This window comes from Cydia amplana, chromosome 25, assembly GCF_948474715.1.
Source record: "Cydia amplana chromosome 25, ilCydAmpl1.1, whole genome shotgun sequence".
Lineage (NCBI taxonomy): Eukaryota > Metazoa > Arthropoda > Insecta > Lepidoptera > Tortricidae > Cydia > Cydia amplana.
In genome coordinates, this window is record NC_086093.1 from 7,512,332 (window position 1) to 7,537,084 (window position 24,753).

The 24,753-nt window shown below is 39.8% G+C and overlaps 2 protein-coding genes across 2 annotated transcripts in view; one reads left to right on the top strand and one right to left on the bottom strand.

The window, feature by feature from the left end:
* The window catches only part of LOC134659458 (double-stranded RNA-specific editase Adar), a 56,438-nt gene extending 31,799 nt beyond the window's left edge, over nt 1-24,639 (top strand). The window contains exons 17-20 of the mRNA XM_063515100.1: nt 19,830-19,980; nt 21,462-21,584; nt 23,936-24,025; nt 24,432-24,639. Coding sequence (XP_063371170.1) covers nt 19,830-19,980; nt 21,462-21,584; nt 23,936-24,025; nt 24,432-24,560 — 493 coding nt within the window. The 3' untranslated portion in view covers nt 24,561-24,639. The remainder of the gene's footprint in view (nt 1-19,829; nt 19,981-21,461; nt 21,585-23,935; nt 24,026-24,431) is intronic.
* LOC134659607 (pancreatic lipase-related protein 3-like) lies at nt 102-15,580 on the bottom strand. Its single transcript, XM_063515285.1, has 9 exons — nt 15,422-15,580; nt 9,666-9,777; nt 6,830-6,978; nt 5,247-5,388; nt 4,876-4,961; nt 3,594-3,722; nt 2,679-2,789; nt 1,469-1,640; nt 102-242 (listed from the first exon to the last, which is right to left on the bottom strand). Exons 1-9 carry the CDS (start codon nt 15,462-15,464, stop codon nt 239-241), a joined length of 948 nt encoding a protein of 315 aa, XP_063371355.1. The 5' UTR covers nt 15,465-15,580; the 3' UTR covers nt 102-238.
* Nucleotides 24,640-24,753: the final 114 nt, after the last annotated feature.

Sequence of the window (24,753 nt, forward strand, 5' to 3'; positions counted from 1 at the left end):
TATTTTTCTCATATTATTAATAGAGTCCGAGTCAACATTTCTGTTGTTTTGTATTATTCTCATATTATCATGAGCTGTGTTTGACTTAATTTTTTCCATGTTATTTTCATATGTCGAATCCGGTCGTGCCATATGTGTCTCGTGTGTGTGTATGTCAGCTCTTTTTGACAGATTCTTTGCATCTACTTTGACAGGTAGTAAGTCGAATGTGTAGTGGTCTTGCGTTTTCATGTTTCCGTCACCTGAAAAGTGCCAAAGGGATGGAATGAGTGCAGATTATATTTACAAGTTGATAGAGTCGATCCAAGCTAACTTTACCGGCTTGAGCAGAATGAGGGAGTGTCATTATAATCGTCATATTTTCATAGAAATTTAACATGAATGATGGCATTGCCACATTTTGTCATTACAAGCTTGGCCCACTTAGCTTAGCACTCTAGTGCGCAGTGAGTTGATGGAGGATTGAGGAATGTCATTATTGACTTACGTTTTTCAAGAGCGCCCAATAATAATGACAAATACATATAAATTAAATCAACCTTAACTTGACTTATATCGACCGGGATATGAACCGTGATTATCTTTTGTGTTGTTTTCGAGCTCCCGATATTTCGACGCAGTTACATGCATCTTGTTCACGGGTAACTGAAGATAGCGGGCGGGTGTCAAAGTTGTGTAGACCGCGCTCGGTCTACCCTCATTCGACAATACCATAGAGAAATAAGTAAGACAAGAGTGCTCACTCCATACATCAGTTCAGACTATTAATTTCAGTATCTACATCTAGCATCGAGTAGCGGAACTATCAGTACTGCTATTTGACAATAGATGTAGCACCGACCGGAAAGTCTTATCTCAACAGCATAAGACTTTCCGGTCGGTGCTACATCTATTGTCAAGTAGCAGTACTGATAGTTCCGCTACTCGATGCTAGATGCTAATAGTCTTTTTGGTACTAAAACTGATGTATGGAGTGAGCACTCTATGTATTTTTTTCTCTATGACAATACAAAAGGTAATCATGGTCCATATCCCGGTCGATATAAGTCTAGTGAAACTAACCGTGAGTCATTCAAAACTGCAACCTTAACTTATCTACCCCACCACCAAATATTGCCACCACTATCACCAAAAATCGTCCGAAACTAGAGCAAAAGCGAACCTTTGGTTTCTGTAAAAAATCTGCTTTCGGTCGGACACTACTAGTAGGCTCATTTAGACTGCGCGAGAACTCGCATGCGAGTTTCATTACATTGCGTCATTTGTTCGGTCGGCTGAATTGATGTGACCTCAATGGTCCGCAATGTAACTAAAATCGTATACGAGTTCGCGCGCCGTCTAAATGAGCCTTCAATACGCAATGATCAATATTTATTGACATGCGATCAATAAATACAGTTACTGTGTTAGTGACTGATACAATACATCAATCATGCGAGTGCTTTTACTGACAATAGACCATTCTTACGTAGGGTCAGCCGCGACCCCCATATGGGGCAAGTGCGACCGCTTGCGTCTCGAGTACGCACATGCCCCGCTCTTGTAGGCCTTCCAGGATTCACACGGGGACGCGATGAAGGCCTCTGGCCTTAGCACTGATTCGGCGTAGAACATGTATGAGCGCCAATGGCTGCAGAAAACTGGAAAGGGGTTAGTTGGGTTAGTGAGTTAGTTAGGGAGGGTTTACCTTAACATTGAATCTACTCCAGCAATTCAATCTGCCATTTAAATGTACAGATGTAGTAGTGCATAATAGGGTATTTGACTGTATTTAAAATAAATTATTTTACACCATGCATAAAATAAAGCACCAAAAGATTAATAGAGAAACGTAGACAGCAGTTATTTATAGACACAGTTTCTATTTTAAAACACTTAAAAAATTTACAACTAATATTATAAGCAGAAGGAGTTGAACAAATAGTTTCGGTTAATCCGGTTATAATATCCGCTAAAAATTGTCGAGCATTAGAATTTTTGTTTGCCGCTACATCTATTGTCAACTAGCAGAACTGATAATGTCGGCTACTTGACGTTAGATGTCGACTACGAAATAATCGCGTTTTGGCAAGAAAACTGATGTATAGAGCAGGGATGTTGCGAACATCCGCATCCGCATCCGCAGCCGCGGAACTTCCGCATGATTTTCAACATCCGCATCTGCATCCGCATCCGCATAAAATCGATGCGGAGCTTATGCGGATGCGGATGTCAAACAAGTCGGTACAGGAAAGTCTTAGCGGCGGCGTAAGTGCTAGGTAATTTCGTCATTACCTATAACGAACTCGTCTAAATCCAGAAAAGCCGGCCAAGTTACTGTTTATTAAATATAACGCACCTATATTCTTGCTCAAATACTAAACGTTTCGTTTTTTTAATAAAAAAAATACTAAAAATGTAATATTTGACGTTTTCTAAGTACCTAATCTTGACATCCGCATCCGCATCCGCGGATGTGAGCCTTTAAGTATCCGCATCCGCATCCGCGGATGTCAAAAAATCTGCATCCGCAACATCCCTGGTATAGAGTTACCACTCTTACGACACATGTGACATCTAGTGTCGAACAGCAGTACTGATAGTTCCACTACTTGACGCTAGATGTAGACTACGAAAATAACAGTCGTTTTGGTAACAAAACTGACGTACGCTTCTTAATTCTCTTTGGTAATACGTACATTTGTTGAAGAACTGCTGTTGATGCAGAACCACTTCCAACTCGCAGCCCGGCTGTGGGCTGATCCCACCGTTGGGGTAGAAGTCCGCATGCCCTAAGGAGACGGGGAAGCCTGCGAATAATTAAATAAATAAATAATAAATAATAAATATTATAGGGACATTCTTACACAAATTGACTAAGCCCCACGGTAAGCTCAAGAAGGCTTGTATTGTGGGTACTCAGACAACGATATATATAATATATACTTATATACATAGAAAACAACCATGACTCAGGAACAAATATCTGTATCATCATACAAATAAATGCCCTTACCAGGATTCGAACCCGGGACCATCGGCTTCACAGGCAGGGTCACTACCCACTAGGCCAGACCGGTCGTCAAATTGAATAAATATATATAAAAATTAGCGACCCGCCCCGGCTTCGTACGGGTTAACAAATTATACATAAACCTTCCTCTTGAATCACTCTATCTATTAAAAAAACCGCATCAAAATCCGTGGCGTAGTTTTAAAGATCCAAGCATACATAGGGACAGACAGACAGCTGGAAGCGACTTTGTTTTATACTATGTAGTGATACTTATTCTATTTTTAGTATTTGTTGTTATAGCGCCAACAGAAATACATCATCTGTGAACATTTCAACTGCCTAGCTATCACGGTTCATGAGGTATACAGCCTGGTGACGGATGGACAGATAAACGGACAGCGGAGTCTTAGTAATAGGGTCCCGTTTTTTACTTATACTTTGGGTACGGAACCCTCAAAAAGGAAATGACGTTGCGATTTGGACGCATTATACCCGAACTGAGACAACGCAGCAGTGAGACCAAACAAAAAAAAAACAGTTACATGGAAAAGTTAAAAAAGTTAGGCCAAAAAGGTCTTAGAAATAAACAGTAACTCACCAAATATCCCGGCATCAGTGTGTATAACGTCTACGAAGTGAGCATCCGAGGGGTCCAGGCGCTGTTCGAGGGGTAACTTAGTGAAAAGGGGTCCGGCGGGGTCCAAACCGGTGATTCTTGAGACGCGACCTGATAAAAGTATTTATTTTCAAGAATACAGGTTACAGATTATGTCAGGGGTAGGGAATGCAATCTCGCACCAAGATTGGCGATTCGAGATCTCGCACGAAAAATCTGAATTGAGATTGGGTGTTTCGACATCTCGAAAGTAATAACAATGTGTTACTTTGATCAAAAATCTCTAAGAATTCCGTATAAACTACTTATTTAGGGTACGTCATGTATATTTTGAAAATAAAAACAATAATTTAAATCAACAAATAACGAACCTTCGTTTGTAAAATATATATATATATATATATATATATATATATATATATATATATATATATATATATATTTTGGCAAGCACTGTAAAAATCGTATCAATAATTATACGCTATGTCTGCCCGATTTTTCCGTATAGAGCGCGCCACAGTGTTTTGATGGCTGCATACAATAGCACTGTCTGAAAAACGCGAACCTAAGGTCAAACAGATAACTCAAAATAAAAAAATTCACACGGTTGAATCTTCCAATCTCGTTCGAGATCTTGAAATTAGTAATCGAGAATATCGAGATCTCAACCGAAATTGAAGAAATCGAGATTTCCTGTCAACGAGATTGAATCTCGAAAATTCGTGCCAGATCTCGCGAAATCTCGAAATTGCGAGATCGAGGTTGCATTCCATAATCAGGGGTCTCCGCACTAGGCTTTGCCTGCTGTATCGCGGGGAACCTGGTACAAATTAGTTAACAGAACTAAATTACATAGAAATAAACTTACTTAATAGTTTAAAACTAAAGATAACAATTTATAAATTAAGTAACAGAAATTCGACACATGTAAGACCAAGTATCTGGGAGACCGAGCTTTGCTCGAAAAACGTATAAAAACTCAAAAATGCGCGTTTTCCCAGGGATAAGACCTAGCTCGAATCAATTTTGATCCGTACGCAATAAAAACTATATATACGTAGAGTCCGTCTAAGCTAACTTTGCACCGATTTTATTACAACAAAGTGAAGGAGTGTCATTATATTTTCATAGAAATTATACATTAATACTGACAATATTAGAATATTACACTTGTCATTACTTACCTACTACGGGCCCTACGGCGGGTAGGTAGGACAGAGAACACACTACGCATTCGTGTGTATTTTACTATAGCATGTGTTACCTGAAGTGATGTAAGCGCCCGCCACCCCCGCCGCGTGGGCACCCAAGCTGTGCCCGACCAGATGTGTCTTCGACAGATCCAGACCTCTGTAACACATTATTATTAACTCAAATAAATGTCATACCTAAACGAAAGAAATATTGACCAGTTTATAATTTATATTCCTACTTAAAAACCAAAATTACCTTGACGCACTCTTATTCTCTTAACAATAAAGTCGCGTCAAGATCATTTTGAACACAGCGCCCGCTTAGCAACTATTGCTGCTGACTGTATGTCATGCAGGATCGTATGTCCGTGGTCTCTGCCTACCCCTCCGGGAAATAGGCGTGATTATATGTATGTATGTGTATATTTCTATAAAAACTAACCTGGATACTAAGTAGTCGATGAATTTAGCAGCAAAACGGCCTATATACCAAGTATTGTCAGCCGCGGTGAAGTACCAGGGGCCGGCTTCTAGTTGGGACACGTCCAGGATTATGAAGTTCACGTCGCCTCGTAACATGTATGCTTAACAATAAAATAAAAAAAAATATAGGACATTTTTACACTAATTGACTAAGCCCCACGGTAAGCTCAAGAAAGCTTGTATTGTGGGTACTCAGACAACGATATACAGGGTGATTCAGGAGACGTGAGCAGGATCAAGCCCACGCATACAGTGAGTTATAAACAACTGTTTCGTACCAGTATTTGTGAGATTAACTTTAATTTATTTTATACTGCTTAAAAAAAAAGTTTTAATTTATTTACGACATTTATGGTCACCCCCTTTGTTTTATCCATAACAAGTGCCAAATTATCGAACTGTTGTGAGACATGCTAACATTGTGAAGTGCCAAATTGAATGTCATCGGAATCTGGTTACTTTTGAAAAATCGTATCTCACTCAAGTGTGACATTCTATTTTCTTCATATTCAAAGTGGTGTCATAACGGTTAAAAAGGTTTTATCTTTGTTAATTTAATGTTGTAGGGTAACCATGAATGTAGATAATTAAATATGTCCTTACCAAAAAGTATAACAACAGAAAAATAGCGTGATTGTTTTACTCAGATATTGTGGTGAACTGGTGAACAATTATTTTACATTTGCTGATTGTGTAGGCTTAGTCCTGCTCACGTCTCATGAATCACCCTGTATAACATAAATAACTAAATACTTAAATACATTGAAAACATCCATGACGACATGTTTTTGGGAAGCCTGTTCCCCTTTTACATTTTGCGTTATCGTCACAGAGCTAATCCTGCAGTCTCCATCGTCAGTCCAAGTCACGCTTGGCTGCACATTTATAATAGGTTTTCCTGTCATCTATAGGTAAAGAACTATATTGTGTATTTATTTCAAAGTTTTAGACCCAGTAGTTTCGGAGATAAAGGGGTTCCATTCCCCGGTAATTTTTTGGCTATTTTTTAATTAACTTAACTTCTAACCTACGTATTGTAATCGTAAAAAAAATATATTTGAAATTCTCAAAATTAGCTCTTTTATTTGATGTTATTTACCCCCCAAAAGTGGTCCCCATGTTTAAAATTCATTTGTTTACGTTACATGTCCATCTTTGGGGCACTAATTTACGTATGTGTACCAAATTCCAACTCAATTGGTGCAGTAGTTTCCACAAATAGGCTGTGACAGACGGACAGACAGAAAGACGCACGAGCAGCGCCGGCCCGAGTACTCGATTAGGGCAGAGGGAGATTAAGTTTTGGCGCTCCATGCTCAGTATTAGGTTCCGTAGTTACCCGTCCGTTTTTTCTAGAATCTAGATGTTGTTTTCACAGTATTTGCCATTTTGGCGCCCCCCTACCAGTTGGCGCCTAGAGCGGCCGTTCCAATCGCTCTACCCTAGATCCGGCCCTGCGCATGAGTGATCTTATAAGCGTTCCGTTTTTTCCTTTTGAGGTACGGAACCCTAAAAATGGAACAAACGCTTGTAAAGACATACCTTCTCGGACCAGCAAACCGCTCCCATCATCAGGCTCTTCCATAAAAGCCGTGAAGTACAGCACCGTCTTCTCCTTGAAGCTCATGTGGGACGCGAAGAGTTTCTCGTCATCATCTATGATCAGCTCTTGGTATTGTGTCGGGTTGTACCTGAAAGAAAGTAAGGAGTTATTCCGGGTTTATATTGTCTTTGTATTGGGTTTGGGTTTGGGCATAGAGAAATATAAGTAAAGAAAGAGTGGTAATTCCATACATCAGTTTTCTTACCAAAACGGTTATTTCGTAGTCGACATCTAATGTCAAGGTATTGGAACTATCAGTACCGCTACTTGACACCAGTACGGATATGATGGTCGTTCTTGTCTACGTGACAGCGTGATAAAACGGTGTCCGTCACTTTCTTTCCCACGGTGTTAAACAGTGACAGTTATTTTATCACGTGGATAAAGATGGATAAAGCTATCCATAATAGCCTGGCAGATGGCATTTATTTCACTACTGACGAAAAATGTACTACTAAAACAATTTACAACTAATATTATAAGCTGAAGGAGTTGAAAATATAGTTCCGGTTATAATATTAGCTCAAAATTGTCGAACATTAGAGTTTTTGTTTGCCGCTACATCTATTGTCAACTAGCAGAACTGATATTGACGATATTGTCCACTACTTGACGTTAGATGTCGACTACGAAATAACTCGCGTTTTGGATAAACAAACCTGATGTATGGACTATGGAGTTACCAATCTTTCTTTACTTATGGGTGAATCAACTTTTTCTTGTCACTCGTTGCCATGGTTACGTTCTCCTGGGTTAAAACCTGATTTTTAGGCATTTAAATTCATCAAACACGCTTTTTGTGATACTTATAAACCCTTTCCAGAGGGTGTCAGAAGAAGGTGGTGTACAATGTCTTCTAACAAACTTTGCTCCTATTGTCTCTTGGGTGACCGGACGGAATAACAACAAGAAATAGTTGATCCACCCTTATATTTCTCTATGGTTTGGAAGATGAGACCGGAGCGGCGTCGTGACCTGCGGGAAGGCATGGCAAAGCACGACGAGCTCTGGTTGGACTTAAGCAGAAACGAATTCGCAGAGTTGCTGGATCACCCCAGGAGTCTAGACACATCTGTGGTCGATGCGGCAAGAAATGCCGATCGGCCATTGATCTATAGTCATCGCAGTCGATGTAGGCTCTAGACTACCTCCTCAAAATACCTCTTTAGTAGCTGCAACTATCATCTGCAAAGATGCTGTGGCTAATGATGATGATGGGTTTGGCAGCAGACCTCACGTATTGGCTTTTCCTGTGGGTTAAGACAGTGAAGCCGAGAGGGTAATGCAGGTGCTGGGCATCCCTGCGTTTCCTTAATTCCGTCCCAGGCGGTGTAATATCTGACATCACTTGGTGTAGATACGGAATTGTATGTCCGTCGTGTCCCGGACCAGGGGACACTTGGTCTTGTCTACACTATCTAGAGCAGCTGGTACTGAAGCCCAGGCGACCATTGCATGTATAAATACCTGGTGTAGAAACGGAACTGTACGTCCGTCGTGTCCCGGACCAGGGGACACTTGGTCTTGTCCAAACTATCTAGAGCAGCTGGAACCGAACCCTAGGCGACCATGGACAGTATAAATACCTCGTGTACAGACGGAACTCCACGTCCGTCGTGTCCCATACCAGGGGACACTTAGTCTTGTCCACACTATCTAGAGCAGCTGGAACCGAACCCCAGGCGACCATGGACAGTATAAATACCTGGTGTACAGACGGAACTCCACGTCCGTCGTGTCCCTTACCAGGGGACACTTAGTCTTGTCCACACTATCTAGAGCAGCTGGAACCGAACCCCAGGCGACCATGGACAGTATAAATACCTGGTGTACAGGCGGAACTCCACGTCTGTCGTGTCCCATACCAGGGGACACTTAGTCTTGTCCACACTATCTAGAGCAGCTGGAACCGAACCCCAGGCGACCATGGACAGTATAAATACCTGGTGTACAGACGGAACTCCACGTCCGTCGTGTCCCATACCAGGGGACACTTAGTCTTGTCCACACTATCTAGAGCAGCTGGAACCGAACCCCAGGCGACCATGGACAGTATAAATACCTGGTGTACAGACGGAACTGCACGTCCGTCGTGTCCCATACCAGGGGACACTTAGTCTTGTCCACACTATCTAGAGCAGCTGGAACCGAACCCCAGGCGACCATGGACAGTATAAATACCTGGTGTACAGACGGAACTCCACGTCCGTCGTGTCCCGGACCAGGGGACACTTGGTCTTGTCCACACTATCTAGAGCAGCTGGAACCGAACCCCAGGCGACCATGGACAGTATAAATACCTGGTGTACAGACGGAACTCCACGTCCGTCGTGTCCCTTACCAGGGGACACTTAGTCTTGTCCACACTATCTAGAGCAGCTGGAACCGAACCCCAGGCGACCATGGACAGTATAAATACCGGTGTACAGACGGAACTGCACGTCCGTCGTGTCCCATACCAGGGGACACTTAGTCTTGTCCACACTATCTAGAGCAGCTGGAACCGAACCCCAGGCGACCATGGACAGTATAAATACCTGGTGTACAGACGGAACTCCACGTCCGTCGTGTCCCGGACCAGGGGACACTTGGTCTTGTCCACACTATCTAGAGCACCTGGAACTGAACCCCAGGCGACCATGGACAGTATAAATACCTGGTGTACAGACGGAACTCCACGTCCGTCGTGTCCCGGACCAGGGGACACTTGGTCTTGTCCACACTATCTAGAGCACCTGGAACTGAACCCCAGGCGACCATGGATAGTATAAGTACCTGGTGTAGAGACGGAACTGCACGTCCGTCGTGTCCCGGACCAGGGGACACTTAGTCTTGTCCACGGGGGCTATTTGGAGTAACGCGTTGTCAAATTGTACTCCGGGCGGCCCTGAAAAAATAATAAGTGGTTAATTTTATATTTTATCTATGTCAAGCGTAGAGTGCTCACTCCATACATCAGTTTTGGCACCAAAACGACTATTATTTTCGTAGTCGACATCTAGCATCGAGTAGCGGAATTATCAGTACCGCTACTTGATACTAGATGTCTCGAGTGTTGCGACTCACGAAAATTGTATTGAACAACAATTTACAACTAATATTACAAGGAGTTGAAAATAGAGTTCCGGTTAATCCGGAGTCTTAGTGATAGGGTCCCGTTTTTACCCTATGAGTACGGAACCCTAAAAACTATGATATTGCGTCATCCGCCTCTTGATTTTGCTAACGCAACCACACACGTCATACTCGCAAGTCGCACCTAACAATTAAAAATGTAGTTTATCAATACCTATATATCTACATTTCAACTGTCTCTAACTTAGCATTAACGTCAAATATATGTTTTATATTTTGCACTGTAAGTCCTTGAGATAAGGACGAGAATTGTACACATATTTTTAAACTCGAGTGTGTATGCAATTATGAATAAATGCAAAATGTACGCTCCAAATACTTGTCTAGCCAAGCGGGCAGGTTTGGTAAATATAGTGATTAAGTATGAATGTTCTTACGTAGTTTTTGCAAAGAATTAATAACTGTGGACTGTGGCACTAGTGAAATGGTGTACAAATCTCGCGCAGCGTAGCCGAAATAAGTTTTTTGCAATAATTTCATTTTTGGTACAAGCGTTTATCGCTGACTGTACTTTTCTTTCCACGGGCAACTAATACTCATCGAGACAATGCTAAAAACCCGAAACATAATTAGGTTTCGTTGTTTTATCACAGAGTTCCTATGGCTACCTGTCTCCATCATCAGATCAGCTCGATGGTACCATAATATTGCATTGTCATCCGACAATTCCGACATACATATGTATGCAAATTTTCAGCTTCATTGGAAGTCGGGAAGTGGGTCAAATTTTACTTGCAAGATTTGACCCGTACACACCTAGTTACAGGTAAAGTGTCATTCTATGCAACTTGCTAACTATGTAAATAAACCGCTTTATTAATATTATATTAATTGTCTCTGAATGTCCATTTACTAGTGACTTTTGTTTACATAGTTAGCAAGTTCAATATAATGACACTTTACAGATTAGATACATTGCAAGTGTTAATAAAAAGCTTGTAATTAAATTATACAAAACTATTTTGTCCTATTCTAAAATGTCATTTTATAAACCTGAATCGTAATGAATGAATCTATATAGAATAGAATAGTTTTTTATTCGTAAACACCCAGGCGATATACACATAATTACACAAAAAGAACATAGTGAAAATAAAGTGTCACGAAATGGCCCCATCTCAGCATGTTGCTGGCAACTTCCAGCGCTGATCTTCCGATGAGACCATCAAGTGAGAAATAATCACGGAAGGTAACAGACAAAAATAAAGAAACATAAAACACAGTTTACACAAACGAATGCAAAAAAAAAATTGAGATAAAACATGATAGGAATAATATCCATAAACGATAGTTACACAACTGGACCCTAGGACCTCACATGCAACACTTAACTAGTCGTTACGAGCAAACTGGAAAAGCAAGGAAATACCTAACTTGTCAGGATGCTGGAAAACTTGTATTATGTAACATTTAAACGGTTTTACTGAGTGTCTTTACTTCAGATATTAAACTAGATTTTACTAGATTCTGCCTGGGACTTCGTCCATCACTACATAGTATAAAACAAAGTCGCTTCCCGCCGTCTGTCTGTATGCTTTAGATCTTTAAAACTGCGCAACAGATTTTGATGCGGTGTTTTAAATAGATAGGGTGATTCAAGAGGAAGGTTTATGTATAATTTGTTAACCCGTGCGAAGCCGGGGCGGGTCGCTAGTCAGATATAAAACTAGATCTGCCTGTGACTTCGGCTGCGTCGTCGTTAAATTCGTAAATTGGGGCCACCAAAGATCTATGAAGTGTATAAGATCTAAGACAAAAACGTGTCCCGGATAACAAGAAAAAATTATGCTCGAAAAGATGGCGCCACACCTTTGGCCTATACTCGTGTACCTAGATGGCGACACCGTTTGATATTTAACAATTTTAACACATATCCGTAAAGTCAAAGTTTTTAAATAGGTATTGAATGTTATGCCCGCCCCGTGAATAAATTATTTACCTTTAAATTTTTCAGTAGTAAACCTGTGTTGCCATAACATGTAATCAATAATTATATTTACAGTACATATGGGGCTACTTTTCCGCACTAGTGCGTAAAATAGCACTTTTCGTGCGTATGTCGAAAGTTTAAATTGCCACATGTACTGCCACTGTAAAACGTTGTACGATACACGTGCGAATTAGGTAATTCGTAACTTGTGTCGAATTAAAACACTCCCTTCGGTCGTGTTTTATTTTATCGCCACTGGTTTCGTATTTCCTCTTTTCCGCACTTGTGTCGTAAATAACTATTTAACAATTCAACAATATTCTTGAGCAATATTCGAATATCATGTGTAATATATGATGAATTGTTAATCCATATGTGTAGGTAAATAAGATGTTTGATCAAACCGCGAGGTTCGATGCGTTGTGTTACAATCATAACGCACGCAATGCAATGCAATGCAATATTTATGTCACATTGTAATTTGTAATATCCATAAATCATAATGCAATTTGTAAAATACCTTTACATCATGCAGTCGATACCACAAGTGTATATTTAATCTTGATTACACGATTACATAAGTAATTTAATTTTTTAACAAGCAGAACGATGCTATTAAGCATAGAATAAATTTAAAAGTGGAAAATTTACATAAGTAATATATGTGAGTCCGAGCTTTGCTCGCAAAATATATAAAAACTCAAAAATGCGCGTTTTTCCGGAGATAAAACCTAGCAAGATCGATTTTTTGCCCCCGAAAACCCCCATATGGCAAATTCCATCGAAATCGTAAAAGCCGTTTCCGAGATACCCGAAATATAAATATAGATTGAAAAACACTATATGTACCTACACTTTCTACATATATCCGTAGCATATTTTACATATAATTTTAAGTAGATGTTACATCAATCTTCATTAAATATTCTATCTATTACAGTTTAACACTTAATGGAGTCACACAACAATGCTTCGCAGTTATTTTTATGGAAGCGCTGTTAGGCTATGTTCACATTTTATTTCATCATTCTAAAAGTGTGGGTTGTAATATCTATCAAATTTGGTTTCTTAGAATATATTTAATTGTGGATAAATTACTGTCATGGGTGACAGAAGTGTAACGCTCTTACGGTAGATGTCGCTAGAGTCCCCTAGACCCATAATATGGTGGAAAGATTTGCTGGCTATGGATGAGGTCTTGGTGGCTCAGATGGCAGAGCGCTGGAGTATCGATCCAGCGGCCGTGAGTCAAGTCTCACCCAAGACAGTAATTTTTCCACTTTTAAATTTATTCTAAACTTAATAGCATCGGTCGGAGACGTTTCTGCTTGTTAAAAATTAAATTTGGATTCTTACGTCAAAAAATAAACTACTTAAATTAAGAATTCGCTGAATTCTCTGTAACATCATAGAGAAAAAAATACATAGAGTGCTCACTCCATACAGTTCAGTTTTAGTACCAAAAAGACTATTAGCATCTACCATCGAGTAGCGGAACTATCAGTACTGCTACTTAACAATAGATGTAGCAGTACTGATAGTTCCGCTACTCGATGCTAGATGTAGACACTAAAATTAATAGTCTGAACCAGGGATGTTGCGGATGCAGATTTTTTGACATCCGCGGATGCGGATGCGGATGCGGATTTTTAAGGGCTCACATCCGCGGATGCGGATGCGGATGCGGATGTCAAGATTAGGTACTTAGAAAACGTCAAATATTACATTTTTAGTATTTTTTTATTAAAAAAACCAAACGTTTAGTATTTGAGCAAGAATATAGGTGCGTTATATTTAATAAACAGTAACTTCGCCGACTTTTCTGGATCTAGACGATTTCGTTATAGGTAATGACGAAATTACCTAGCACTTACGCCGCCGCTAAGACGTTCCTGTACCGACTTGTTCGACATCCGCATCCGCATAAGCTCCGCATCGATTTTATGCGGATGCGGATGCGGATGCGGATGTTGAAAATAACGCGGATGTTCCGCGGTTGCGGATGCGGATGCGGATGTTCGCAACATCCCTGGTCTGAACTGATGTATGGAGTGAGCACTCTTGTCTTACTATATTTCTCTATGGTAACATATACATTTTTATCGGTACTCTTACTGACACTGTCAGTTACTCGTGGTACGGGTACAGGTATATATGAACGTCTACAAGCGCATTTTTTTTTTCAAAATTTTAAACCCAGTAGTTTCGGAGGAAATGGTCGGACAGACAGACAAACGCACGAGTGATCCTATAAGTTCCGTTTTTTCCTTTTGTGGTACGGAGCCCTAAAAAGCGTCATGTTTCATCACTACAACTTATAAGAAAAAGTCCCCCGCCGCGTCTCTCCGTTTGTATGTATGTATGTTCGCGATAAACTCAAAAACTTCTGAGCGGATTTTCACGCGGTTTTCACCTATGAAAAGAGTGTATGTATTCTTGGGGCAGATTTACGTGTATTTGTTAAGGTTGTTTGTATCCCGTGCGAAGCCGGGGCGGAGCGCTAGTACTCCACTATGTATAAGTCCTAACAGTCACTCGACCGCAGCGCTGGCTCCATAACACTCTAAATAAGGATTGATAGATATATGCCACGATTACGTTGTGTAGTAGGTAATAACATTTAGACATATTGCCTCGACTTTATTAAATTTGTTTCATTTAATTTTCATGTCATTTCATTTATTTCCCACATATAAGCTAACAGTATTTCACCAAAACGCTTACACGGTATAGGTACAATAAAAAAAAACAACGGGTTGCACTCCGGGAGTGCCGACAGAAGTGAAAACTCAATGACATCTTACGTCTTACGCTCTCGCGAGTTTAAAATTTTTTCCCCATCACAATAAGTGCACAGCGCCGCTAAAGAAGTTTTCACTTCAAAAAACTTAAAACTAAACAGTTGTGCATAACAGTCATACAATAAAAATTAAGTCATAGAATATACCAATTAATTACACAGAAATCACAGAATAAATAAATGTTATACCACATCGGTGGCAAACAAGCATATGGAGAGCGTTGACGGTAAGCGGTCACAGTAACCTATAGACGCCAGCAACTCCAGGGCTGTTACATGCGCGTTGCAGATCCTTTTAAAACCTGTACCTACACTCCTTTTTGGAAGAAACCCACAGAGTTCGTTAAAAACAGTAAAATGCGGTTAATTTTCCTTTTTAGGGTTCCGTACCCAAAGGGTAAAAACGGGACCCTATTACTAAGACTCCACTGTCCGTCTGTCTGTCACTAAGCCGTATCTCATGAACCGTGATAGCTAGAATTGAAATTTTCTCAGATGTTGTAACAAATTTTAATACTAAAAACAGAATAAACTAAATATTTATGTGGGGCTCCCATACAACAAACGTGATGGTACGGAACCCTTCGTGCGCGAGTCCGACTCGCACTTGGCCGGTTTTTTGTAATAAGTATTACCTACTTAATATATTATTTTAATAATACTCACGTATCATAGATAGGAAACAAGCAAGCGGCACCGCGTTCATCATTATCACCAATTTTACTAAACCTATTTAAATACACTTTTTCTAAATAATAAAGAAACTGATAAAAAAGTTCCTTCCAAAAATCAAATATAAGTCTAAAAATGTTCTAAAATGAATTCAAAAACTTAATATCGTTCTATATTTTAAAATTCTAAAGACGTTCTAATATATAAACCGTTAATTCAAATGTAAATTTAACCTCACGGATACGTGCGTAAGTTAAGGTGCCTAGACAACTTTGTTTGAACTAGAGGGGTGTTAGGGCCTGGTGGGGGGCTTGTTGTATGTAGGGATAGGAATGAAAGGAGACCTAGATTACCTAATCAAAGTCTAGTAATTAAAGAAGGCAGACAGCCCCCATACCACACCGCGTTCTTCACGTACCTTAACATTTTCACTGTGTTTCCACTTTAGCTTTATACGTATAATATATCGGTGTCGTCATCCTTAACATAAGAGTTATTCTCTTGTCAGTGGAGTATCTTCCAGCGTTCCCTATCTTGCGCCAGCTCTTTGACTTTTTGATACGACACGACCCCCACATTTTCTTTCACTTGGTCTAGAAAGCTGCGTCTGGGGGCCTGTTTCGGATTTTAAAATAGACATCTATAAGATATCTTTTAGACATCACAAAGATACGATAACGATATGTTTAAGATCTAACCTGTCAAATTTGACATTTGCGCGATTCTGGAGATACTCTTGAACGATTTCCACAAGATATGGCTTAGAGATCCAATTCACATCTATTAGATATCTAATTCTATCTAACGTAAAAGTGACATTGGTTGCCCGAATTGCGCTGCAAAAGAGAACTAGTTGAAATCTAAACTATAACGTATCTAGAATAGATCTTAGGTGTCGTCTCTTGTGAATATCTTGAAGTTCGAATACGGCAGTGGATTTTCCTCTACTTCGCTTGCGTCCTATCCGCCTCTCCAGGATAGTTTTAAAGAAGTGGTCGTGTTAAGTGTCCTATCATTTTTCCGCGTCTATTTGCAATAGTGTTCAGGATAGCTCTCCTTTCATTCACTCTTCTTAGCACCTCCTCATTCGTTATCCTGTCTCTCCAACTAATGCCTCATATTCAATATATCTATGAAGTTATAATGTACACAAGGAAAAACTACGAACATCTTCCGAAAAATAGCGACAACCATACCTTCAACACAAGAAACAAAGATAAACTTGCTGTGCGCCGCTTACGTCTTGCTAAGGCTCGAAAATAATTTATTGGTCAGCCAGTACATTTCTACAACAAGATTCCTAATCATATAATAAATTTGCCAGATTATAAATTTAAAAAAATTGTCAAGCCTAAATTAATAGAAAAATCGTACTATAAAGTGTCAGATTATTTGGATGAAAAAGATGTATGGGATAATTGTATTTGCTAATTGTATTAGTTAAGTAGGTAATTAAGTATGTAATAGTTATAACGCAAAAATGTGCAAGAATTGACGGACATAAATGTATCTTGTATACCTACATGACAAAATAAATTGAATTGAATTGAATATGCCTCCAGCAATCTATTTCAGTTTATAGGATAGATTTATAACGGAAGTCATTCTTCTAGACAGTCTCAGTCGGGCAGATTACTAGTATTCAATATGTATGTAGGTAAAAACCCGCCGGCGAGTCGGACTCGCGTTCCAAGGGTTCCGTACATTAAGTCCGACTCACGCTTGACTGCACATTTCTAATAGGTTTTCCTGTCATCTATAGGTAAAGAACTGTTTTGTGTATTTTTTTCAAAATTTTAGACCCTGTTGTTACGGAGATAACGGGGGGGGGGGGGGGATAACCTATGTATTTTAAAATTAAATTCTCAGAATAAGCTCTTTCATTTGATATATAACACAATACATATAGTTTGAAAAACATTATTTTTTAACTTTCTCATTTACCCCCTAAAAGTGACCCCCATGTTTAAAATTCATTTCTTTACGTTACATGTCCATCTTTGGGTCACTAATTTACATATGTGTACCAAATTTCAACTTAATTGGTCCAGTAGTTTCCGAGAAAATAGGCTGTGACAGACGGACGCACGAGTGATCCTATAAGGGTTCCGTTTTTTCCTTATGAGGTACGGAACCTTAAAAACGAAATAACTGATTGTGGACATGCCCCAGTAAGCCGCGATATGTCTCGGCCTTTTTCCAGCAACTTTTCACGACTTGCGACACCGGCGGAACGGGTTTTTAATTTAAAATGAATGTTGCGCCTGCTGGTTATGTATTTACTCGTATTAGGGCTCATTTAGACGGCGCGCGAACTCGTATACGATTTTAGTTACATTGCGGACCATTGAGGTTACGTCAATTCAGCCGACTGATCAAATGACGCAATGTAATGAAACTCGCATGCGAGTTCTCGCAGCGTCTAAATGAGCCCTTATCCTTCGTGGCTGGCGTTTAAAGTGTTTTATATAGCGACCCGCCCCGGCTTCGCACGGGTTGACAAATCACTACATAGTATAAAACAAAGTCGCTTCCCGCTGTCTGTCTGTATGCTTTGATCTTTAAAACTACGCAACGGATTTTGATGCGGTTTTTTTTAATAGATAGAGTGATTCAAGAGGAAGGTTTATGTATAATTTGTTAACCCGTGCGAAGCCGGGGCGGGTCGCTAGTTATACATAAACCTTCCCCTTGAATCACTCTATCTATTAAAAAAGCCGCATCAAAATCCGTTTCGTAGTTTTAAAGATCTAAGCATGGGTACCTAATGATTCTCCGAGAAACTTTTAGCAGATTATCGATTCGCCGACAACGATTCGCCGAACATCGTTTCGCAGAGTCATTTATTTGTAAATGTAACTTTTGCTCGACTAACGTTACGCAAACTCTTGGGTCACATACAGTTCAGTTCGCTTCTGTGTAAATTAGCTGAACTATTATCGGACGATTTCCATTTGGCAGAGTAACTGTTTCGTTTAAGCAATGTTTAATCGAATAACGTTTCACATTATACATATAATTTTTTATTTTCGCAACAAAAGGATAATATAAAATATTATCATTTTTTAATTAAATGCGTTAAGTAGGTATACTTATGTATATAAAGTAAGTTACGAAGAAATTAGCGAATATGTAGTGTCAGACTCGTCGTAAGGCTACAATTGCACTACATCAAATTGGTGGATTTCGGGAGGAAATGCTTGAGTTACTTTAGAAAATACCCAAATCATAATACACATGCCTTTAAAAATTTAGGAGTTCCGTCAATTCCTAATGGATTCCAACATCAGATCAGAACCAAAATTATTATGGGAATACCTCGAAGGTAACTTACTCAAATCGGACCATGGGTGCCGGAGTAATCGCTGAACATATTACTTAAAGTAAATCATCATCATTATCATCAAAACAATCATCATCATCAGGTACACTTCATCAAAATATTTGAACTCTCACCTTAGTTTATAATTATTTCGATTAAAATTGTTGTGCTTGAATACCAAATAGGTTTATATACTTAATATGTATTTTATACTCTATGGTCTGTAGCTATTTGAATTCTTGTGTTCCAATAAAAATATATGTCAGTCGTGGCTCATGATCCTTGCGTTTCACTTCTATAAGAAAAATTTAGTTCTTTCTTCGCAAGTGTGATGAAAAACATTGTGTGTAACGCCGGGGGTATTTAAGAATATTCTAAGTTCTGCTAGTCAATAATATGCCAAATGAACATTCGACCTATTGTGTTTCGACCAATGGTTTCTCGACTAATTATGACAGTTACTAAATGATTATTCTACGAATAGTAAATATGCGTATCAATGTTCTGCGTATTGACTACACTCGCAAACGACTATTATGCGTAATGAGATTCGGCCAATCGTTACTCTGCCAAAAAACCCGTCGGCGAATCGTTGTCGGCGAAACAAAAATCGGCGTAATTTTTCTCGGAATATCAATAGGGCACCTCTAAGCATACAATAGGGACAGACAGCGGGAAGCGACTTTGTACACGTTGTCGACTTATACAGTGAAGCCTTTATCATACGTACTGTTAACAGTATAGTGTATATAATTGTAGATCGTTAGTAGGTGGCAGCAATAGGGAAGTTTATATCCTATATTTAGTTGTGTCAGCGAAATAATTCTATACAGCTATAGAAAGTCGGAACTATGAAGGTGTTAACACATAATGCTATTAATTCAACGATATTAATTCAACGACCAAGATTTTATAGTCATTTTAATATGCACGTATTTATTGCTCTTATGTGCACTATACATAAGCAAAACCTACCATTAATAAAAAATTGTCAAATACCCTATTAGGGCATTTTTATGTTACACGCGTGACAGTTGACGACTTTAGCGGTCAAGGGGTTAAAAAACTTTATTGTTGCAGCGCCATCTGTGGCCGCATAGAAACACATCTGCAATCGCTGCCGCCCCCGTTCCGCCTGCAGCGCCCTCTGCTGGCGCGAGCGGCCAGCACCGAAGCCCGGACTCCAGCGCGGGCGCCGTCTTTCAGCGTGTCCTGGTGTTCCACATCTCCGGTAAGTAATTTTCTATCGACTTCAAAGAAATGAGGTTATCAATTCGACCATATTTTTAGTAACGAAATTGTTAATACATGTTTTATTCAATGTAATTTAATTATTGTTATAATTACTCGAACCCATATCACATGTCGGACCACTACCAATAGGGAGTATTACTGCAATGTTTTGCCGCCAGAGTGCAGCACTAGTGACTTAAGTATACCATAGAGTAACTGTTTTTTGACAAGTTTTCACAGACAATCAAATATGACATTGATACATCAAGGCGGTTTGTTTACAAAGGGCCTACCGGGAAACGCGAAATCGAAACACAGCTATCTGCCTCTTTATCGCTCGAATATGCAAGAGTGATAGAGAGGTTAGATAACAAAATGTCGACTCTCTCGTTTGCGGTAGACCCTTAGATTGTTTACTAGTTTTGGCAGTGGCGCCCCCTACGCAGACTTTCGCGTAATATTCCCTATAGTATCGATAAAATAAATAAAAGCAGGTATGAAATAGTATTTTATGCAACCGTTGTTTAAGAGAGGTCAAAAAAGGCGAGTGGCGTGAGTAACAATTTGAGGCGAAGCGGAAAATTGTTAATAAAGACGCCACGAGTATTTTTTGACTCAGTTAAACAACGTTGCATACAATACTTTTTCTACGACCAAGTACTTACTTTAAAATAAAATTGGAAATTTAAAAAATATTTTTAATTCAAGAAGTAGCAAAAATGGTGGGTACGGGCGGGAAAAGAATGAATGAATGAATGAAATTAAAAAAAAAAACATGTCTATGGTTCACTTATTTGTCAGAGATGACATTTAAAATAAGGTTGGCAACACTGTATTTCATTCAATATTTTTTAAGTGGTCATTACACGAAGTATCGTAAAATCGCCAAAAAGATACTGCGTGTATGCACAAATTCTTTTTTGGGGAATAGACTAAAGACTTGTCTTGACAACTATAAGATAGGGTTTTAAAGGTGTGTGCACGACCCTTTAAATGACAAATAAAAGTACGGCAGTAGAAAAACACATTTAATCTACGAATTTTTCGATTGTGATTCAATAAAATTTCATATTAGTAATAATTACTCTAATTAATGTCAGGTGTCGTATACCTATTGATAGTTGCGGTAAATTCATTGCCGGATATGTAGGTAAATAAATGAAAATAGGTTAAACCTACAAATACCTAGGTGATAAATCAAATAGGTAACGGGCGTAACATCCATGAATTTATCACTAATTTTATATTTACTAAGCGATATTAAAGACGCTAAGATATTAATATATTCAAATTTCACTTACGATTTTTTTATTAATATTTAAAGGGCCATTTGTACCGTAAAACGTTGTACGATGCGCGAATACGTAATTCGCAACTCGTGTCGTTTTAAAACACTCCCTTTGTGTTTTAATTTATCGCCACTTGTTGAGGACTTCCTATTTCTCGCACTTGTATCGTAATGTACTAATTGTATTTCAGCTCCCCGAGGTGGTAAACGCGACGACGGGTAAACTGGAGAGTGGGCAGCCGTCGCTACTGTGTAAACAGAGCATGTTCGCGCGCTGGCAGTATCTTGTCAAACGGCTACCCTTGCTGCCACAGGTAAGCGTAGAAAAGTATCTTCTAGATAGCGCCACCCCACACTAGGTATATAATCTTGTCAAATGGCTACCTTTGCTGCCACAGGTAAGCGTAGAAAAGTATATTCTAGATAGCGCCACCCCACACTAGGTATATAGTTTGTCAGAGGACTGTCTCATTTCATACATAGGGAGAACCATACACAGGTAAAATGGAGAGCGGGCAGCCGTCACTTCTGTGTAAACAGAGCATGTTCGCGCGCTGGCAGTATCTTGTCAAACGGCTACCCTTGCTGCCACAGGTAAGCGTAGAAAAGTATCTTCTAGATAGCGCCACCCCACACTAGGTATATAGTTTGTCAGAGGACTGTCTCATTTCAAACATAGGGAGAACCATACACAGGTAAAATGGAGAGCGGGCAGCCGTCGCTTCTGTGTAAACAGAGCATGTTCGCGCGCTGGCAGTATCTTGTCAAACGGCTACCCTTGCTGCCACAGGTAAGCGTAGAAAAGTATCTTCTAGATAGCGCCACCCCACACTAGGTATATAGTTTGTCAGAGGACTGTCTCATTTCAAACATAGGGAGAACCATACACAGGTAAAATGGAGAGCGGGCAGCCGTCGCTTCTGTGTAAACAGAGCATGTTCGCGCGCTGGCAGTATCTTGTCAAACGGCTACCCTTGCTGCCACAGGTAAGCACAATGATTTATAACTCAAGATAGGTTATAGGCGTTCCAAAATTGAAGCGCTTACCTTGTGACAAATTGGACAAGTTGCGTTTAGTCGTGGCTGGACAAGCGAGAAATGTGCACGTGCTAATGAGCTCTCGAACACCGAAAGAGAAAGAGACGACCTTATGTTAAACAATGAGTGTGACAAAGATGGATGGAATGAGAAAATTAATCAAAAATAGCAGATTTCTTCGTAGGCACAGAAATAAATATGGAAGTATTTTTTGTGCTCCTCAAGTATGAGTATAACCTATCTTTGTTTATATAATATCATTGGGTAAGCGTAGAAAAGTGTAAAGACCGAGATAGGGCCACCCCCCACACTAGGTATATAATCTTGTCAAACGGCTACCTTTGCTGCCACAGGTAAGCGTAGAAAAGTATCTTCTAGATAGCGCCACCCCACACTAGGTATATAGTTTGTCAGAGGACTGTCTCATTTCAAACATAGACAGAGAGAAGCATACGAGGTGGTGACGACTGCAAGCAGAGTATATGTAGTATCGCACGTTGGCAGTATCTTGTCAAACGGCTACCCTTGCTGACACAGGTAAGCGTAGAAAGTATAAAGACCGAGATAGGGGCACCCCACACTACACTAGGTATATAGTTTGTCAAAGGACTGTCTGCACGCCCCACGAGCGTCGACTCAGGCCTCACACTAAGTAGCCCCTGAGGTAATAAATAGTATGAAACCTTCGACCTTTTGATAATCTTTTTTATTTATGACCCTAATAACATTCCATTAACATTCTGACTTTTGACAAATATTAACTCACATTTATAGACGGGTCTAACGCGAAATTTTTGACAAATGTCATCATTGCCGCACTTTTTTGAACAAATTGTCAAAAGCACTGCCACTGATTAATACAGTATGTTTCTTTTTGCTGTCGATTATTGGAAATAACTTTTGTTTGAATTTTTTTTTATCTTATGTTCTATTAAAATAAAAAGCGGCTAAGTGCGAGTCGGACTCGCCCATGTAGGGTTCCGTATTTAGGCGATTTATGACGTATTAAAAAAAACGACTTACTAGATCTCGTTCAAACCAATTTTCGGTGGAAGTTTACATGGTAATGTACATCATATATTTTTTTTAGTTTTATCATTCTGTTATTTTAGAAGTTACAGGGGTGGGGGGGGGGGGGACACATTTTACCACTTTGGAAGTGTCTCTCGCGCAAACTATTCAGTTTATAAAAAAATGATATTAGAAACCTCAATATCATTTTTGAAGACCTATCCATAGATACCCCACACGTGATTGATGAAAAAAAAATTTTTGAGTTTCAGTTCTAAGTATGGGGAACCCCAAATATTTATTGTTTTTTTTTTTCTATTTTTGTGTGAAAATCTTAATGCGGTTCACAGAATACATCTACATACCAAGTTTCAACAGTATAGTTCTTATAGTTTCGGAGAACAGACAGACATGACGAATCTATAAGGGTTCCGTTTTTTGCCATTTGGCTACGGAACCCTAAAAACATTAATGTTTGAGCATTCCTGAGGAGTAACCCTACGTGGTATTTCAGGCTTAGCCCAATAGCTAAGGTCACCCTGTATTTCTCTATGGCTATACTTACTCCGATCCGAGCAGCCTCTCACATTGAGCTCAGATACCTCTAATGTTCCAGGACCCGAACGGCACAGACCCCGCGCCACTACCGCCTGATGTGGACCAGCTGCTCTATAACGAGGCCAAGCAGTTGTGTCCCGCTTATCAGGTATATAATAACACATAAATAACTTCTGAAATTACACACAACCATAGTCCCGCTTATCAGGTATATAACTCAACCCATTTGTAACTTCTGAAATTACACACAACCATAGAGAAAAAAATACATAGATTGCTCACTCCATACATCAGTTTTGGTACCAAATAGACTATTATTTTCATAGTCGACATCTAGCGTCGAGTAGCGGAATTATCAGTACTGCTACTTGACAATAGATGTAGCACCGACCGGAAAGTAAGACAACAACATAAGACTTTCCGATCGGTGCTACATCTATAATAATAGTCTTTTTGGCACCAAAACTGATGTATGGAGTGAGCACTCCTGTCTTACTATATTTCTCTATGGCTTGGCTAGGCCGGCAAGTTATTCAAACTCAATTTTCTCTTAGGTGGCGAAGGAGCGTTTAATCGAAGCGTTCGACAAGGCCAAGCTCGGCCACTGGATCAAGAAGCCGATAGAACAAGATCAGTTTGTGTGCGAGATCCGAGACGCGGCGCCCGACGCCCTGTTCGCCTAGACCGGCGCTTCCCAGGGTAGCGCCGTGCAGCCGAGGGGGGGTCAGCTTACAGGTAACATAGAACATGTAAACAGTCAAGGTAGTGAATCAAACGAGGCAGGTAGTGAATTATACGAGGCAGGTAGTGAATTATACGAGGCAGGTAGTGCATTATACGAGGCAGGTAGTGAATTATACGAGGCAGGTAGTGACA

Coding starts and splice junctions, on each gene's coding strand:
- LOC134659607 (XM_063515285.1), bottom strand. CDS start 15,464: ATGATGAACGCGGTGCCGCTTGCTTGTTTCCTATCTATGATAC. Junction 2,790..3,593: donor CACTGATGCCGGGATATTTG/GTGAGTTACTGT, acceptor AATTATTCGCAG/GCTTCCCCGTCTCCTTAGGG. Junction 1,641..2,678: donor ACAGCAGTTCTTCAACAAAT/GTACGTATTACC, acceptor ACCCCTTTCCAG/TTTTCTGCAGCCATTGGCGC.